Raw genomic sequence first — 20,247 nt, 5'->3', positions numbered from 1 at the left:
TACCAAATCTGTTTATTTTTTTTTAAATGACCCTACGGTTCTTCTTAATAAAGGTATTGCATTTTTTTGTTTTGTTTTGTTTTGTTTTTGTTTTCTTGGCAGCACCAAACGGCTTGTGGGATCTTAGTTCCCAGACCAGGGATTGAACCTGTGCCTCTTGCAGTGAAAATGCTGAGTCCTAACCACTGGACTTCCAGGGAATTCCAGGTATTGCATTTTTTTAAAGAACCAAAGTCATATTGAATTAATTAGGAATAGCACAATCAGAATAAATTAGGCTTATCAACATATACAACTCAGTTTTTAAAGCTGAAATTTTGATTAAAAATAGCTAGATATTTAACAACCAATTTGAATTAGCTACTTCCTCCCATGAGTCTCTGAGTAAATATCCAGCCAGATGAAGAAATTCCACAGGAAATGATAATAATAATAGAAATAGCTAATATTATTAAATATTTAGTATTTGCTAGGAACAAGTGTGTTTCACGAATCCTCTTTTGTAGTACTCACAAGATTCCCATATATTAGATTGTATTATCCCCATTTCACAGATGATAAACCTAAACTGAGGTTTAGAGACATTAAGCAACATTCCCAACATCACACAGGTTTCAGTGTGGACTCTGAGTTCTTACAAACTCCCTTATATTGTGATAAGAAACACCTTGGCAAAATGTTCCTACATAATTTAGTAAGCCATCAGAGAGTTCAAGAATAAATGTTTATGAAGTTATCAACATCGAGTCCAAGTCAAATGACCTTGTGTCTTTTCTCTTTATCTGTGTTTCATAGGAAAACATACCTCCAATGCTAATTTAAAATAATATTTTAAACAAACTCTTCAACAAGAAAAGTTAGACTTCTGTCTTATTACTGAGAATTGTGACTTTGTCCCTTTAATGTTAATAAACTCAATTTCTCCAATTATTTCTTATCCTTTAATTGTTCCACAATTAAAATTATTTTCACATTGTCTATAAAGGGAGATATAATATAGTTGAGTCTATTCAACATAAAGTTTGACCAAGGCGGAAAAAAATGAATGATTCCTTTTCTCTGATAATTTCACATACCCGTTTCAGAATTACTGTAATACAATTTCACATTGTAGGCAATATTTGCTGAATTCCGGTTTTTGTTTGTTTGTTTGGTGTTTAGCTTTTGTTTCCCCAACTTAATTCTGAAGTTTCTGTGATCATTTGCTGCTGGTGGCCTCTAGGTGTGACTGTTTGTGGCAGGAAAAAAATTGGTAGAAAATGTAATATATTGACTCTAGATATATTATTTATCATTTTTCCCTTCAACCTACTTTGACAGTCTTCTCACTAAAAGGTTATAGGCAATTTGAGAGTTGCCAGTTGTTTCCTTCTTTATTTATCACTTTGCTGGCCCAAAAAGAGCTCCGCAGGACACATTTTGAAAATAATTGGCCTAACGACTAAAGAAGGATATAATTTAATATTTGAAACATTATTGAAAGGAGAAGGAGGCATTGCAAACAATGTGCTGGGACAACAATTATAAACTGGGACTCTCTATGGTAATTGGGAAATATGCATACTTTATCCAGACTACCTATTATACTCCTATTTGAAGGTTATTCTTGACTAGATGCCAAGTATGGTAGTCCTTGCAATTCTAATTGGAAAACACTAAAAGTGTGTTAAAATGTTTTATATATATGTATACACATATACATATACATATATATATATATCATGGCTAATATTTGGATAATACATACTTATAATAAATAATTATACATATATATTCTTTACATATGCATGTTTATGATAAATAAACTCTCATTGTGAGTGAGAAGGCATGAGCCATGCTTATTCATATTTATATGTAGTACCTCAGAGTACAATATGTATTTCTTGAAATTTTAATTCAATTCAATTTAATTCAATTCAATAGTTTCTGAACATTTACTACATGAAGCGAATGGGTTATATATTAAGACATAATGACAAGTAGGAAATTAAAGAACTAATAGTCTAGCGAAAGAGAAATGGGTAAATGACTGCAATACAACAGGGAGTTCAGTGCTTATAGTAGAAATTCATGCAGATAACAGAGAAAAACTTAATTTTAAGGGCCTATCATTTCATATTACCAAGATGAAGCTTGAATAAAAACCATAAGCTTAATATATGAAACAAAGTAGAGAAAAGGGAGGGTAATTCTCAGAGAAGGCCAGGTACATATGCAAAGCTCTGTTTCTAGAGAAGTTGCTTTATGCAACTTTATGCAAGTTAAAAGAGATGAGACTGAAAAATGGTCAGATATAAAATTACTCTAAGTGATATGCTCAAAGTTTTGAAACTTATTTGGTATATGATGGGAAATACTGAAACTCTGACAGTGAAAGATCAGATCAGAATTGTATTCCAATTCTAGGGGTCCAGAGTTGAGGGTATATCTCTAAGCAGGTATTTGGGCAGTAAAATAGGCATCAAACATATTTGAGTAACAGTTCATAGATAATGCAGAGCATGTCTTTGGAGACTGAATGAGTTTGAGATGGGGGGGGTCATTGAAATCTAGGTCCAAATCAACCAAGACCCCAAAGGTAACAAAGGTAACATGAGAGTGGACATGGATGCATCAGAATATATTAGAAAAGATAATGAGGTGTCTGTGGGGAGTATAAGAAAACTACCTAGAAAAATTGAGAATTGTAAGCTTGGAAGTCAGGAGAGATTTCAGGTCAGAAAACACTTCTACAACATACAGATCATCCTTACTTGGTGAAAAAGGAACACATTATGTAGGTTTGATGAATCTTGGTGAAAAATATAGTGAAAAGGAAAAAAAAAAAAGCTTCAAAAGATAGAAGTCTGGAAAATCCCTAAGATTTAAGAATAAGAATCAATCAATCAATCAATCAATCCAAGAATGGGGATACCCTTTACCAAAAAAAAAAAAGAAACAATAAAAGGCCATCAAAGATTTAAGAGGAGAAACACCAGGCCATCAAGGGGAGGAGAAGAACCAGTAGTTTCATAAAAGACAAGAGAGGAAAGAGTTCCCAGATTGTAACACATTTAATGAGTATGAGCCAAGAGGAAATTATAAATGTCATGCATCACTGGAAATCATCACCACCCTTGTAATAATTAAGAAAGTTTCCCTGGAAGGAGAGAGCAGCATAAATAAAGCAGAAGAACTCTCTTTGACAGCTACGTGAAAACTAGAGTTCTTTATGACAAAGATTATAGTGGGGGCATTTGTGGCAAGATAGTCTTGGGAACTAACCCAAGGCTTTAAACAGGGCTGGGGAAGAATTCATTAGAGCATGGATTCTAGCTACTAGATGGCCATGTCTGGTAAGCAACTAATGCCAAAATACTGAAAACTGCATGGCACAATAAATATAGGAAAATATATATATAGTAAACGCATAGCTAATATGTCAATATTATCATATTAATACTATGGTGTTTCTAACCAGGGACAATTTACTCAGCAGTAAATCCAACTAGCCAAACAGTATGCAACTGTTCAACACTGAAAAAAATACATAAGTATTTACTGTCTTTGCCTTTAATAGGAAATCGAGAAAATAGAACCATGGACCCTATACTCTCCAAATTCTACAGAAGTTTTCTATAATACTAGAAATCTTCAACTAGATAGGCATAACAACTTTAAGAGAGTCAGAAAGTGAGAATAAATTTACACAATATATCAGAAGAATTTTATCTCATCCAGGTTGACAAGTCTCCTCTATTAACATACAGTTCAACATATACTAGGGTCCAGTGGCTATTTACCAAATTAATAAATATACAATAATTAGCACAGGGCTACAAATTGCTTTAGTGCCCCTGAGACACCAGATTTATATCAGATTTATATTATATTATTTTTATTATATCTTGGTTCATGGGTTAAACACTGTACTAGACTACCTTTTAAAGATTTTCTGAGCTAATAAATTCTGCACGCATTGTGGTAGAACTAAGGATGGTATCTCAAGTCAAGAATATCACTGAGGTAATTGGTGGAAAATTTCACATCAACCCAGAAGGTGAGCAGGTGTCAAAGCTCTCAAAATTTGAAGAATTAGTCAGGAAAGGATCAGCAAGTACGTAATTAGAGTCATCATACCCTGTTTAGCTGACATAAATGGCTAGTTCTCTTGCTCTGAATACAAGATCTTATTTATTGAAATTTCCAGAAATTTTAGCAAAGTATGGAAATAGCAAAGGAAAATAGAAAAAAAAAGAAAATTAAAAAAAAGAGCCATAAACACAGCAATTTGAATGTGAATCTTAAAAACTAGCTACACTTCTTAACCCTAGTGATCCAGAGGGGATCTGAAATAGCATGTAAAAGAGCACATGGAAACCTGATGCCACTACTACAGCTGATTTCGTTTTCCTATGATGGCCACAATAAAATTTCCTTCCCCTTATGTTCTTCGTACAACGTGACTCCTACACTCCTCCCTTCAGGAGATGGTATATACTTCTACTCCTTGAATCTGGCAGACGTATGACTATAGCTGAAGTGACACTGAAAATTACAAGGCAAGTTCATGAAAGTTTTGTCCAATTCTTTGGGAAATCTTGCTTTTAGAACCCAATGCTTTGATGTGAGGAAGCCCAAATAGCCCAGGAAAGACCTACATGGAGTAGAAATGAAGCCTCCAGCTCACAGCCCTCACTAAGCTGGAACCAACAGCCAGAATCAACTTGCTAAGTTTACCATTTGGAAAGTGGTACCCAGCCCTTAGTCAAAGTGCCACCCAGCCCTTAGTCAAAGTGCCGCCCAGCCCTTAGTCAACGTGTCCTAGCTGATGCTGTGTAGAGTAGGGATGAGGTGTTCCCTCAAGTCTGCCAAAAGTGCAGTTTTATGAACAAATTTAAAGATTGTAATTTGAAGCCACTAAGTTTTGGTGATGTGTTATGCAGTGATTGATAATCAGAACAACTGCCTAATTTTGCAAGTAAACATATTTAATTTTTTTCTACATGGCAATAAAAATATAATGCTTAACAAATAAATACTTGCCATAAATATTTAAATCTGTAAAACTAAAATTCTCTTTGTTTCACAGAATGTTAAAGAATGGGTTGATATGTTTCAAAATGATGACGAAGCATTCCAGTTTGATCATTCTGGAATTTATAGCATACCATTTAATTTAAGATACATGATTTTAAAATAATACACTTTTTACTTATTAGCTATAAGGTTAAGTTACTTAAACTCTGTACCCCAGAGATCTCATCTATAAAAAACCATAATAGTGGTAATTACCCACAAGGACTTAAGTTAGTATTTTTGTAGAATTTAGCACAGTTCATGACAAACTGAACAATCTATATAACCATTAGTCATTATTGTCATTTACCCCAAATCTGGAGCATGACTTTGTCTCTAGCATGAAACTGTATAGGAATGAGAGAGATGCTTACTCTGTAATCTGGAGCAGAGAGGAAGGGATACTCAAAGATCCTTTATAAAGTCAATACACTTTGCTTCTCAAGCAGTAACCTCTGTCTTTATTTACTTCTCTCAGTACATCAAGTACTGTTAAACATTCATCATACTGGTTCATTGATTTTAGTCTTATTATATCAGTATTCCCCTTCTCTTGGGATCTCACTGGTACACCAGCTACACAAATTAACTCAAAAATAAATTAATACTAAAAATATTTTTTGTCATGATTTCAATTAAGCCTTTCAAAGAAAAGTTCAATATTCACATCATTCAGGCTTCTCACTGATATTCAACAAAAATAATATCATGACATATAACTTTAGGTAACCTATGAATGTTTGTCTAGACAATCTCTACATTAGCTTTTTTGCCTGCAAAATTACTCCATTTAGCTGAAAATTTATATTATTTTCTTCACTCAATGCACATCATAACATTTATTCTTTTTTTTCCAGCTTATTTTTTTCATGCAAGCCAACTAGACCAGTAAACATTTATGCCAACAGACACAAAAGTGATTTTCAACCATTTAAGAGCTACTGTTAGTAAAGCTAGCAGGTAAAATATTGGATAAAGTAATTGGTAAAATATAGGATAAGAATTCTTTGAAGTGACTGGAATGCAGTGTACACTTAGGAGAAGGGATTTCTGTTCTATCCTTTTAAAAAATTTCATATGCAGAGAGGACCCCCAAACCACAGATCTCAAATGTTTGAGAAAAAAATTCAAATACCTTGCAACAAATTCTGACATCATCAGCCATGTTACTAACCCAGAAGGCTGAATGCTTTCCAGAGGAACAGCAAAGACATTAATCAAATAGTTCACTCCTAGGGATTTGACTGCTCTAAAAGAGAATTCATTTTTTTCTTTTTTTTTTTTACTTTTAAGGGAGAAATTGATATTTTAGCCTAAGCAGGATATCTGTTAGCCTTATAAGTTTTATTCTTAGGTATGTATATTTATCATCCAGGCAGGCCTAAGGTATGAATTCCAGGCTGACAGCAAGTTAAGATTTATCAGAATTGTAAAAAATAAATGCAGAATTGAGTGTAGAAAATATGTACTCATGCCTTAACTTTTTGTTTCTTTAAAATACATCTTTAACTAATAAATATTGAATATTTGAATTCAGGATTCATTAGCTCCCACCTCCAAACAGCCAAGCATAATCTCCAATAATATTTCAGGACTCTAAGAGACAAGAGAGTATACTGTAGAGTTGTGTGTCCTCTGACTTAGGGTTGCATGTTTACATGTGAATTTAAGGAAATGCTGGAGTCATTTCTTGGGGTTTCCCAGTATATGTTGGCAACTGAAATTTGTTATGCTTTACACACCAAAAAAGAAAAAAAATAATCGAAGTCAAATGGGCTGTTGCTTCATGACATACTTTCAACTTTGTAGATGATGTAATTATGCATTATGACCAAAAATTTACCCATACTGTCTCAAAATGGTTTTGGACATAAATATTTTTCAATACCAATCTAGTGAAGTTTGCTATTTTCACTGAATACATGTTCAAAACACTTGAACAGGATCCCACTGGGGTTAGAGAGGTGGAAGTGAAGAAGAAAAGATGGGAGTATGCTTACCGGAGTTCTCAACTCAGGTATGGCAGCTTGATAGGTGAGTGGGCGACAGTCATGAGTGTTTGGCACAAGGACACAAGGAAGAAACATTGGACCCAGGTCATCTCCATCTAGAACATCCACTGTGAGGGTGGTGGTAGTGGTTCGCCGTTCATTCAGGTTTTGTGCACGGTCCTGTGAGAGAAGAAAAAAAGAAAAAGAACACGAGATGGATACAATGATCCCTCTAGCTTGACTAAACTGTAGACAGGTTTCTTCCAGAGTGTAGGCATCTGACCTCACTTTTCTCAGAGCATTTACTTTAGAAAACTTTCAATTGTAAATACTTTCTCCACAGCTTTGAGATGTCAACCTTCTCCCAGCTCAAACTTTTGCCAGTTTTATAACGCAGGACTCTTTCTCCAGGACCTAGGAATCATCTCATTGAAATGTAATAATTAATCAAGGAACATAGAGCTTCTATCTCCCAGTGCCTGTGGGAGGGTAGGAGCCTAACTTCCATAGAAGGCTTTCTCCAAGTTGTGAAACTATCTCCCATCATGAAGATACAGGAATGTTTACTTTTCTTTGAGAAGGCCAGTTAACAAACAAAGATGACTCTTGATTCCTTCACTCCTTCCCCTACCCCAGCATTTTTTTTTGTTTTTGATAATGCTTCAACAAATTTAAGTTTATGAGATAAATATTGGTTATTTGGAGGAAAAAAAAGAAAGAAAGAAAAAAAAATGAAGGGGTAAATAAAAGAAAGAAAACCCACCAGATCTGCTATACTCTTATTGGAGAAATGCTTTTGTTTGTCTCACATAAGATTGCCTATTACAAAGTATTTTGAGAGCCTTCCTTGTCTCCATGTAGCCTGCTGACATCACTAAAATAACCTGTTTCCAAGTTTCTAAATGAGAATTGTTTTATTTCTTCATACTTTGGGACTCTAAAAAGCTACAATTTCTGAGAAGAGTGTCCTTGTAACAGTAAAGGAAATTATGTTTCCACTTTTTCTCTTATCCACTAGCTACAATATTGCCAAGAGAGCACAGCTTTTTATTTTTTCCTCTTTTTTTGTTTTGTTTTGTTTTTCTATTTTTACTGGTTGTAAAGAAGTGTTCTAAGGCAAGATCTCAGAAACCAGAAATCTCTATTGATGGAATTTTGCAAGTGCAACCTTTCTGTAATGCAATAACTATGTGACTCTGAAACAAAGTAGGACCCTGTAGGGCCCTCCCAGGTACAAATCATTTCTGTGTTCCCCATTTATTGTTTGTAGGTTTCATCCAGCCTCCTTGACCTTCACTTAGTTCCAAAGGGCAGATTCAAACAGTTGTTAACCAGGAAAGTGAGGGAATGCAGAAACAAAGGAGGAGCAATCAAGAAACAATCCTGTGAGCAGAAGCAAGAAGAACTACAATCCTGCAGCCTGTGGGAAAAAACCACATTCACAGAAAGATAGACAAGATGAAAAGGCAGAGGGGTATGTACCAGATGAAGAAACAAGATAAAACCCCAGAAAAACAACTAAATGAAGTGGAGATAGGCAACCTCCCAGAAAAAGAATTCAGAATAATGATAGTGAAGATGATCCAGGACCTCGGAAAAAGAATGGAGGGAAAAATGGAGAAGATGCAAGAAATGTTTAACAAAGACCTAAAAGAATTAAAGAACAGAGATGAAAAATACAATAACTGAAATGAAAACCACGCCAGAAGGAATCAATAGCAGAATAACTGAGGCAGAAGAACAGATAAGTGACCTGGAAGACTGAACGGTGGAATTCACTGCTGTGGAACAGAATAAAGAAAAAAGAATGAAAAGAAATGAAGACAGCCTAAGAGACCTCTGGGACAACATTAAACGCAACAACATTCACATTATAGGGGTCCCAGAAGGAGAAGAGAGAGAGAAAGGACCCGAAAATATATTTGAAGAGATTATAGTTGAAAACTTCCCTAACATGGGAAAGGGAATAGCCACCCAAGTCCAGGAAGCGCAGAGAGTCCCATACAGGATAAACCCAAGGAGAAACACGCCGAGACACATAGTAATCAAATTGGCAAAAATTAAAGACAAGGAAAAATCACTGAAAGCAGCAAGGGAAAAATGACAAATAACATACAAGGGAACTCCCAGAAGGTTAACAGCTGATTTCTCAGCAGAAACTCTACAAGCCAGTAGGGAGTGGCATGATATACTTAAAGTGATGAAAAGGAAGAACCTACAATGAAGATTACTCTACCCGGCAAGGATCTCATTCAGATTCGATGGAGAAATCAAAAGCTTTAGAGACAAGCAAAAGCTAAGAGAATTCAGCACCACCAAACCAGCTCTACAACAAATGCTAAAGGAACTTCTCTAAGTGGGAAACACAAGACAAGAAAAGGACCTACAAAAACAAACCCAAAACAATTAAGAAAATTGTGATAGGAACATACATATATATAATTACCTTAAACGTGAATGGGTTAAATGCTCCAACCAAAAGACACAGGCTTGCTGAATGCATACAAACACAAGACCCATATATATGCTGTCTACAAGAGACCCACTTCAGACCTAGGGACACATACAGACTGAAAGTGAGGGGATGGAAAAAGATATTCCATGCAAATGGAAATCAAAAGAAAGCTGGAGTAGCAATACTCATATCACATAAAAGAGATTTTAAGATAAAGAATGTTACAAGAGACAAGGAAGGACACTACATAATGATCAAGGGATCAATCCAAAAAGAAGATAGAACAATTAGAAATATATATGCACCCAACAAAGGAGCACCTCAATACATAAGGCAATTGCTAACAGCTGTAAAAGAGGAAATAGACAGTAACACAATAATAGTGGGGGACTTTAACACCTCACTTATACCAATGGACAGATCATCCAAAATGAAAATAAATAAGGAAATAGAAGCTTTAAATGACACAATAGACCAGATAGATTTAGTTGATATTTATAGGACATTCCATCTAATAACAGCAGATTACACTTTCTTCTCAAGTGCGCATGGAACATTCTCCAGGATAGATCACATCTTGGGTCACAAATCAAGCCTCAGTAAATTTAAGAAAACTGAAATCATATCAAGCATCTTTTCTGAACACAATGCTATGAGATTAGAAATGAATTACAGGGAAAAAAACGTAAAAAATGCAAACACATGGAGGCTAAACAATACGTTACTAAATAACCAAGAGATCACTGACGAAATCAAAGAGGAAATCAAAAAAAACCTAGAGAAAAATGACAATGAAAACACGATGATCCAAAACCTATTGGATGCAGCAAAAGCAGTTCTAAGAGGGAAGTGTATAGCTATACAAGCCTATCTCAAGAAACAAGAAAAATCTCAAATAAGCAATCTAACCTTACACATAAAGGAACTAGAGAAAGAAGAACAAACAAAACCCAAAGTTAGCAGAAGGAAAGAAATCATAAAGATCAGAGCAGAAATAAATGAAATAGAAACAAAGAAACCAATAGCAAAGATCAATAAAACTAAAAGCTGGTTCTTTGAGAAGATAAACAAAATTGATAAACCATTAGCCAGACTCATCAAAAAAAAGAGGGAGAGGACTCAAATCAATAAAATTAGAAATGAAAAAGGAGAACTTACAACAGACACCGCAGAAATACAAAGCATGCTAAGAGACGAGTACAAGCAACTCTATGCCAATAAAATGGACAACCTGGAAGAAATGGACAAATTCTTAGAAAGGTATAACCTTCCAAGACTGAACCAGGAAGAAATAGAAAATATGAACAGACCAATCACAAGTAATGAAATTGAAACTGTGATTAAAAATCTTCCAACAAACAAAAGTCCAGGACCAGATGGCTTCACAGGTGAATTCTATCAAACATTTCGAGAAGAGCTAACACCCATCCTTCTCAAACTCTTCCAAAAAACTGCAGAGGAAGGAACACTCCCAAACTCATTCTATGAGGCCACCATCACACTGATACCAAACCCAAAGATACTACAAAAAAAGAAAACTACAGACCAATATCACTGATGAATATAGATTCAAAAATCCTCAACAAAATACTAGCAAACAGAATCCAACAACATATTAAAAGGATCATACACCATGATCAAGTGCGATTTATCCCAGGGATGCAAGGATTCTTCAATATATGCAAATCAATCAATGTGATATACCATATTAACAAATTGAAGAAGAAAAACCATATGATCATCTCAATAGAGGCAGAAAAAGCTTTTGACAAAATTCAACACCCATTTATGATAAAAACTCTCCAGAAAGTGGGCATAGAGGGAACCTACCTTAATATAATAAAGGCCATATATGACAAACCCACAGCAAACATCATTCTCAATGGTGAAAAACTGAAAGCATTTCCTCTAAGATCAGGAACAAGACAAGGATGTCCACTCTCACCACTATTATTCAACATAGGTTTGGAAGTCCTAGCCTCGGCAATCAGAGAACAAAAAGAAATAAAAGGAATACAAATTGGAAAACAAGAAGTAAAACTGTCACTGTTTGCAGATGACATGATACTATACATAGAGAATCCTAAAGATGCCACCAGAAAACTACTAGAGCTAATCAATGAATTTGGTAAAGTCACAAGATACAAAATTGATGCACCGAAATCTCTTGCGTTCCTATACACTAATGATGAAAAATCTGAAAGAGAAATTTAGGAGACACTCCCACTTACCATTGCAAGAAAAAGAATAAAATACCTAGGAATAAACCTACCTAGGGAGACAAAAGACCTGTATGCAGAAAACTATAAGACACTGATGAAATAAATTAAAGATACCAACAGATGTAGAGATATACCATGTTCTTGGATTGGAGGAATCAATATTGTGAAAATAACTATACTACCCAAAGCAATCTACAGATTCAATGCAATCCCTATCAAATTACCAATGGCATTTTTTACGGAACTAGAACAAAAAAATCTTAAAATTTGTATGGAGACAGAAAAGACCCTGAATAGCCAAAGCAGTCTTAAGGGAAAAAAATGGAGCTGGAGGAATCAGACTCCCTTGACTTCAGACTATACTACAAAGCTATAGTAATCAAGACAACATGGGACTGGCACAAAAACAGAAACATAGATCAATGGAACAAGATAGAAAGCCCAGAGGTAAACCCATGCACCTATGGTCAACTAATCTATGACAAAGGATGCAAAGACATACAATGGAGAATAGACAGTGTCTTCAATAAGTGGTGCTGGGAAAACTGGACAGCTATATGTAAAAGAATGAAATTAGAACACTCCTTAACACCATACACAAAAATAGACTCAAAATGGATTCAAGACCTAAATGTAAGGCCAGGCACTACAAAACTCTCAGAGGAAACATAGGAAGAACACTCTTTGACATAAATCACAGCAAGATCTTTTTTGATCCACCTCCTAGAGTAATGGAAATAAAAACAAAAATAAACAAATGTGACCTAATGAAACTTCAAAGCTTTTGCACAGCAAAGGAAACCATAAGCAAGACGAAAAGACCACCCTCAGAATGGGAGAAAATATTTGCAAGCAAATCAATGGACAAAGGATTAATATCCAAAATATATAAACAGCTCATGCAGCTCAGTATGAAAAAAACAAACAACCCAATCCAAAAATGGACAGAAGACCTAAATAGACATTTCTCCAAAGAAGACATACACGTGGGCAAGAATCACATGAAAAACTGCTCAACATCACTAATTTTAGAGAAATGCAAATCAAAACTACAATGAGGTATCATCTCACACCAGTTAGAATGGGCTTCATCATAAAATCTACAAACAGCAAATGCTGGTGAGGGTGTGGAGAAAAGGGAACCCTCTTGCACTGTTGGTGGGAATGTAAATTGATACAGCCACTATGGAGAACAGTATGGAGGTTCCTTAAAAAACTAAAAATAGAATTACCATATGATCCAGCAATCCCACTACTGGGCGTATACCCAGAGAAAACCGTAATTCAAAAAGACACATGCACCCAAATGTTCATTGCAGCACTATTTACAATAGCCAGGTCATGGAAGCAACCTAAATGCCCATCAACAGACGAATGGATAAAGAAGATGTGGTACATATATACAATGGAATATTACTCAGCCATAAAAAGGAATGAAATTGGGTCATTTGTTGAGACGTGGATAGATCTAGAGACTGTCATACAGAGTGAAGTAAGTCAGAAAGAGAAAAACAAATATCGTATATTAACACATGTATGTGGAATCTAGAAAAATGATACAGATGAACTGGTTTGCAGGGCAGAAGTTGAGACACAGATGTAGAGAACAAACGTATGGACACCAAAGGGGGAAAGCCACAGGGGGGTGGGGATGGTGGTGTGATGAATGGGGCAATTGGGATTGACATGTATACACTGATGTGTATAAAACTGATGACTAATAAGGACCTCCTGTATAAGAAAATAAATAAAATAAAATTCAAAAATTAAAAAAAGAAAAAATAAGTCAGTAAAAATTGGCTTGATGAATAAATAAAAAAATAGAAAAAAAGAAACAATCCTGTGGTGCTAAAGCAGGACCCTGGTTCCTCCTCAAGGAATATATGTAAACATATCTTTGAGTTCTTCTACAGGAACTAAGGCCCCCACCCAGGTGGAGGATGGTAACTTCAGGGTGAGTATAAGATTCCTGAAACACTGCCCCGTTACCTCACCACCAACCAATCAGAAGGAAGTCTGCACACAGTGGAAGATAACAAAGACTCTGACCGCCCCCTCCCCAAATGATTAATTAAGTGATTAACTTCCCCCTTCCCCCTTTAAAAACTTTCATGGTCAAGCAGAACCTTTAGATTTGGTTCTTGGACACGAGTCCACCTTCTCCAGGTTGCCAGCCTCCTGAATAAAGCAACCTTTCCTTTTCAACCAACAATTGCCTCTTGAGTATTAGCTTTCAAGTGGCAAGCAGCAGAACCTGAGTTTGGGAGCAACTCTAGTATTCTTTGATGTTTAGATCCATTATAAGACAGACTGTGGTCAAAACATGGGAAAAAAGTTTAAATTTCCAAAGTGTGGGGATTCACTAGACCCTCAGACTTCATATACAAATTATTTTAAATTAAAGACATTAGAGATTGAACATACACAGAAATAAGCCTTTTCAGAGTTTCCCTTATCTTATTAAAAGCAGAAACTTTCGCAAGTGAAGCTGCCATGAATCTCTTCCCTGGGAGAGTTTTATAGCCATGAGAAAAGGAGAAAAAAAAAAACGAAGAAGAAAAACACTAGCATCTACATAAACACACATTACCACAAACTTTGTCTCCTGTTTACTCTCCCTAGAAACCCGCTCCTTGTTCCCAAAAAAGTATTTTCTCCCTCCTCGCGCATGAAGTGAGGTATGTAAACCCTCATCTTTAGCTGCTCAGGGAGCAACTTCTTTTGTTTGCTCTCATACGCACATACTTTATTCTTTCTAAAATACTTAATGAAATATTTTATTCTTTCTCCTGTTAAACTGTTTTTGGGGTTTTTGTTTTGTTTTGTTTTGTTTAGTTTTTGGTCAGTTTAATTTGAAAGTCACCAATTAGTAAATCTAAGAGGGCAGAGAAAAACATTTTTCCTTCTCAAGAAGGGAATAAACATAATCAAGATTACACTGATAATTATGATTGGTTAAATTTTATTTTATTTTATTCTATTCTAGTCTATTTTACTTCATTGTTTATTTATTTATTTTTGGCCTCAGTGCACAGCTTGTGGGCTCTTAGTTCCCTGACCAGGGATTGATCCCGGGCTCTGGGCAGTGAGAGCACAGAGTCCTAACCCCTGGACTGCCAGGGAATTCCCCTGATTGGTTAAATTTATGGGGTATAAAGATTTTTTTTTAAAGTCTTTCTTTAATTGTTCTAAATTTTCCATGTCTGTTTATTATATCTAGTACAGTTGAAAGTATAGTAGGAGTAGCAAATGACACATGAGACAATTTTGGTGGTCCACAAATAAATTTTTAAAATTATACTTTAAATGTATGAATTGAGTATATATAGAAGACACTTAATTTAACATAAATTTTTTAGAAAACACAACTGGTTCATCAAGCCTACTATTTTAAGATTATGGTTGTGTAGAGGAGCAGAATTTACCACCCCCAAGTATGTCTCTTTGGCACAGGATTATTTCAGGCTGATTATTTTTAAGAAACTGCAGACACAGAAGAAGCTTTGAAAACTGCGTAAAAGCTACCCTTTTGTATGAGTCATTTACATGTACTAGGGAAATCTCCATTTGTAAATAAATGTTTCTCTCTGGCTATACCAGGAAGAGGGAGATGAACTTATCTCTAGAAACTTATCATGCAGATGGCAACAATTTAAATCTTCATATCAACTTTACCCTTGTTTAAGGAGCTCTTCCAGGTAACCTGCCATAACTGACCTTCTACCCTCAACATCTTCTTTTGTGTTTAGTTGAAGATAATAATTAAGGTGAGGGCTTCTGCCATTTTGGAGGAAAGTCACCCTATTTTCCTGAGTCTCTCCCATGTATACAGAAGGTATATATGTGATGAAACTTTTGTTTGTGTTTCTTCTGTTAATCTGTTTTATATCAATGTGATTATTAGATCAGCCAAAGAATCTAGAAGGGTAGAAGGGAAAAATTTCCCACCCCTACAATTGCTTAGGATGTACTTTTTTAAAAAGACTGCATCAATCTGAAGTTTCAGAAAAATATTGAATGAATACCATTTTATGTGATATTGGATGTGTCACTGGCAGAATGACGATTTCCTCAGTTCTTGCTCTTCTCAAGAGAAACAATTCAGTCTAGAGGCATAGAGCAGTTTTAAGTAGCAAGAGTTTTATTAAGCAGAGCGAAAGTACACTCCCGAGAAAGGATGAGAGTGGGCTGTCTGGAAACCAGAAGTAGTCTCGCAATGGGGCAGGGTTGGGATTTTTAGAGTGGTGGTCCCTCCTTGTGTCCTGCATCATTTGACTGACAAGTTGATTGACAGCTTTAAGTTATATAACTTTTCTCCTAGTGTGCAGGTGCTTACCCATAAGCGCCCAAGCAAAACCCACGGGGGTGGGGGGAGGCAAAAACCGCAATACTAATTTATTACAAATATGGCACAGTGAACCCTGGATTACCTTGAGTCACCTTTTAGGTCTTGGTGCACCAGTGCCAACCTGTGCTGGCAGGTTTATCTTGCTTGGTCCTGATATGGCTGGAAACTTAGCGGTGGTCCTTGACTAGAAGAGGGAAGATCTCTGGGCATGCTCTGATTACCAGCATCCACATGGGGAGGGAAAGATGACCCCATCCAGGATGGGATGGGGCCCACTCAAGTCTGACTACCTACCTAACAGATGTGGCAAAAAAGTTTGTAATATCCCAGAAGCAGTGTTTCTATACTTGCATGTCACTCAACCTTACCTCTCATTTGTCACAACCAAGTCACTGTAATAGACAAAGTAGAATGTTTTCTATCCTAAGTCTTTCAGTTTGTCAGCAACAAATCTATCACTATTCTCTGCTTCTTTGGGTTATTGTTGCCACTCCATAAAATGGATACAATTGCATTAGAGAGGGTGCATATTTACCAAAATACACAATATAGGCTTTTGTCTTATACTGGGAAAAGAAACTGCTTACAAAGTGTTGATCTATAAAATGTGAATTTTTAAGTGGAAACAAAAAAAAAAAGAAAAAGAAAAAGATCAGATAACCTACTGTGGAGGGGAAAAAATAATTTTCCTCTACCCTTTTAGGTTCTTAGATAAAACCCCTCAGTAGTAAAAGACAGATTAACAGGAGTAAAACGAACAGTTTAATAACATGTATACTTCCTGTATACAGGGGAGATAACCAGGAAAACTGAGTAACTCCCCAAAATGGCCCAAGTCACAACCTTGAATACCATCTTCAGCTAAAGACAAAACATGTTGGGAGGGGAAAGCCAAATTTTCAGTCGAAGCACAGTAAACAAAAGGTATGTTTGTTATGCAGATTTAAATCTAAGCCTTCTCCATTGATAAGAGTTTCTAGAGATTTAGTCATCCTTGTCTTCCTGGTACAGGCAGAAAGACACCCTTATAATTGGAGATTTCCCTTGTAAATGTAAATTGCTTCTACTGGTTTTCAGAGCTTCTTTTCTGTCTGCTGGGTTTTTTTGTTTGTTTGTTTGTTTGTTTTGGTTTTTTGTTTTTTATTACTTAGCCTAAAATAATTCTTATGCTTGCTGAAATAAAATTCATAATTTATGGCAGGATGAGAAAATTCCCTCCCCTTTAGCGTGTATTGCACATCTGCATTATTCAGACCTCCTTAGGAAAAAATATTCCTTCTAATCCCATCAATGGTCACAACTCCTTAGGAGATAACCTTCCTTCTTAATCTTGTAAGGAGTCATGATGACCCATGACCCACTACTCTTTGTACCTGTAGATCTAGGTTGTGTAAACTGTGTAAAATATGTCATTTAATGTACAGCCCTCTGTCTCAAAAACCTATATAACTGTGCTTTGACCTCTAATGGGCAGAACAGTTCTGCAAGGTCTCTGAGAGGTTGTTCCTGAGTTATAATCCTCAGTTTGGCTCAAATAAAATTTTCCATAACTTTCTTAGATCGACTGATTAATTTTTTTGTCAGCATGCTAAAGAGGCATATTTTAGAGTGACACATTCTGCTCCCCTTCACTACTAGGACAGAGATATAGTAACAAAAACTACCAACATGGTTTATGTGTACATGGAGATTCCCCAGAATTTGCCACCAATAAATATAACATGTTATAATGAAAGATGAAAATAGGCCTCATGCACATTCCTAACTTGCAAGCCTCTGGAAAGTGTTGTTAATCCATGATGCTCTTTTTCCAGTTCAGAACCAAATTTGATCTTAAAATATTGTCTAAAACAAAGCCCCTGACAATTAATAAAAACCGAAAAGAAAGGAATATTTTGCTCTTTCTAGTATAATGCTACTGCTCACAACTCTTCTGAATAAAGGAAATAACATTTTAAATTGGGAGTGGTATAAATAAAACGTAATTATTTACATAAATATTTTATATGATTTCATTAAATTTACATTTGCATTCATTGCTATGTGAAAATCCAGTACATATTAAAAACTAATTCCCAAAATCCTTCCTTCTCCTCTTCTATTTTCCTTCCTCATTTCTTTTCTATCATTTTAAAAATAAGGTAACACTTTAAAATTTTAGACATTTAAAAATAAGATATTAATTTAGGAAGCTGTGACTGTAACTGGCAAGCAAGAATGTATCTCTTTCAAAGTTAACCATGTTTGACTGTTTCATTTGTATTTTCTCAATGTGCATTATTATTTCACATATCATTTATATATTTGCTAACATTAAACATTTAATTATATGAAACCTTTATTTAGCTTCCATACCCATTGTGAGTATAGTTATGCAAGTAATTGCAGGTAATACAAAGAATAATCCAGTATAAAAACTGACATGCAGGAATTTAAAAGCATAGAGATAACTACAACATAGACTCAAAAGAGCCACAAGGAATATTCATCAGAGTGTGAGATTTGACCTAGCTGGAACATTCTCTCAATGCCTCATAAGGAAGTGGTATTGACCTTGTCACTGGATCACTGAATACTTAGCATCTTTATTCAAAGCCTCCAATCACCTGGTCTCATAACATCACAATACAATATTATAACATGATATCTGACATATCAAAGACACGCATTTTTTAAAATTATTTAATAAATAAGTAGAAAATTTCATCAATATATTGTAAGGAAGAACTACTTTTTTGTTTATTTGTTTCAGAAAAAGAGATCTGTGCCTAGTAGAATTTCAAAGAAAGTTAGTTTTATAAGTAGCTCAGAGACAACTAACTCATTGTCACAATCCACTCTTTTTACAAAGCACATTTTTATAAAACTGCAAATATTTCAACTATGAAAATGTTAGAGAAATAAAACACCTCTAACCATCAACTGATAAGTAAGACTTCAATTCCTTCATCTCAATGGAAAGGCTTTCTTGCTATAAAATAGTTTAATTGTGTATTATTCTCTGATCAAACTAGAGATAAATGCTAATTTTTAATTCATTCAGTATCTGCTCTATATTTAGGACTGTATTAAGTCAAATATTGGTTATGTGGAGCGGAGCCAGGAAAAATCTGGACTCTAACAAATACTGTGAAATTATATGAAACCTGGTTCTAAAATGAGTATGAGACAAAAATGCTGATGTTCAGATTTATTTTTGAGGCAATGTCATAGGAGCCTTGGAATAAAGAGACTTCTAACACTTACATGCTTAGTATTCAAGTAGTTTGTAGTTACAAAATGGCTAAAGGCACCTACCAGACTCACTCATAGATACATATATTAAATACTCTTTCATTACCTTATCTGGTATTTGCAGTAGAGAAAGAAAAAAAAAAAAAAAAAGGTAACATAATTAGAGTTGCCTTGAGTCTTTTGACTCTAAGTCAGTTACCTAAGACCTTGGAGGTATCTGTCTTGCTTCTGTTCACCAATGAAAGATGGACTATCACAAACTGAAATTTTAAAACTTACCCTAGTAACTTGATGCTGTTAGATTTCTTTATTCAAAAAAGAAAAAAACAGCAACAACTTTGCCTGGGTCTAAATCACTTTAGAAGTGTGTTCTTTTTTTCTTTTCTTTTTTTTTTTCTTGAAAGTGTCTTTTTTGCTTAACTGATTTTCCTTAGTTTTTATGCATACTAGTAAACAGAATAGTATCGTTTTGCTTACTTATAAAATTTTCAAGCAATATCTTCATTACTTGAAAATTTTATAAATAGTTCTTAAACCACCAACAACCATCCTCCTATTTCAGTCTTACTCTCCAGAATATGCCCAAGAAACTGGCAAAACTAAAAACAATGGTTGTAATATTAGCACTTATTCCACATATCAGTAGGAGGTAGATATGAGGAAAGGTCAGGATAGGGGTTATTCTGAAAATTGGTTTATATAGTTTGAAATATGAAAGTATAGAAAGTAATTTTTATATCTAAACCTATATAACTGCAATGTTTTGAAGAAGAGCAGAATATGCCACCCCAAAATATGCTACATTGGCATATTGAGTATTTTACATTAAAGTTTCTTAAGAAACAGCCAGTGCAAGGAGGACATTTTGATCATCCTTTGTCCCCCTGAAAGCAGGACATAGATCTTCCATGTGAAAAGAACCCTCCCTGTGCCAGGAGA

At 35.1% G+C, this 20,247-nt stretch overlaps 1 protein-coding gene across 4 annotated transcripts in view; it reads right to left on the bottom strand.

Annotated features, from left to right (window-relative positions):
• The window catches only part of PCDH15 (protocadherin related 15), a 751,961-nt gene that overhangs the window by 395,629 nt on the left and 336,085 nt on the right, over positions 1-20,247 (bottom strand). For all 4 annotated transcript variants that reach the window (XR_014230935.1, XM_082339387.1, XM_082339383.1 and 1 more), the window contains one exon: positions 7,059-7,229. Coding sequence is in view for 3 of the 4 variants with exons in the window: in XM_082339387.1 (XP_082195513.1) it covers positions 7,059-7,229 (171 nt within the window). In the remaining variant the exon portion in view is untranslated. The remainder of the gene's footprint in view (positions 1-7,058; positions 7,230-20,247) is intronic.

Source organism: Balaenoptera borealis, assembly GCF_965194805.1.
Source record: "Balaenoptera borealis genome assembly, chromosome: 10".
NCBI classification, from domain to species: domain Eukaryota; kingdom Metazoa; phylum Chordata; class Mammalia; order Artiodactyla; family Balaenopteridae; genus Balaenoptera; species Balaenoptera borealis.
This window is presented reverse-complemented; position numbering and strand designations above follow the sequence as displayed.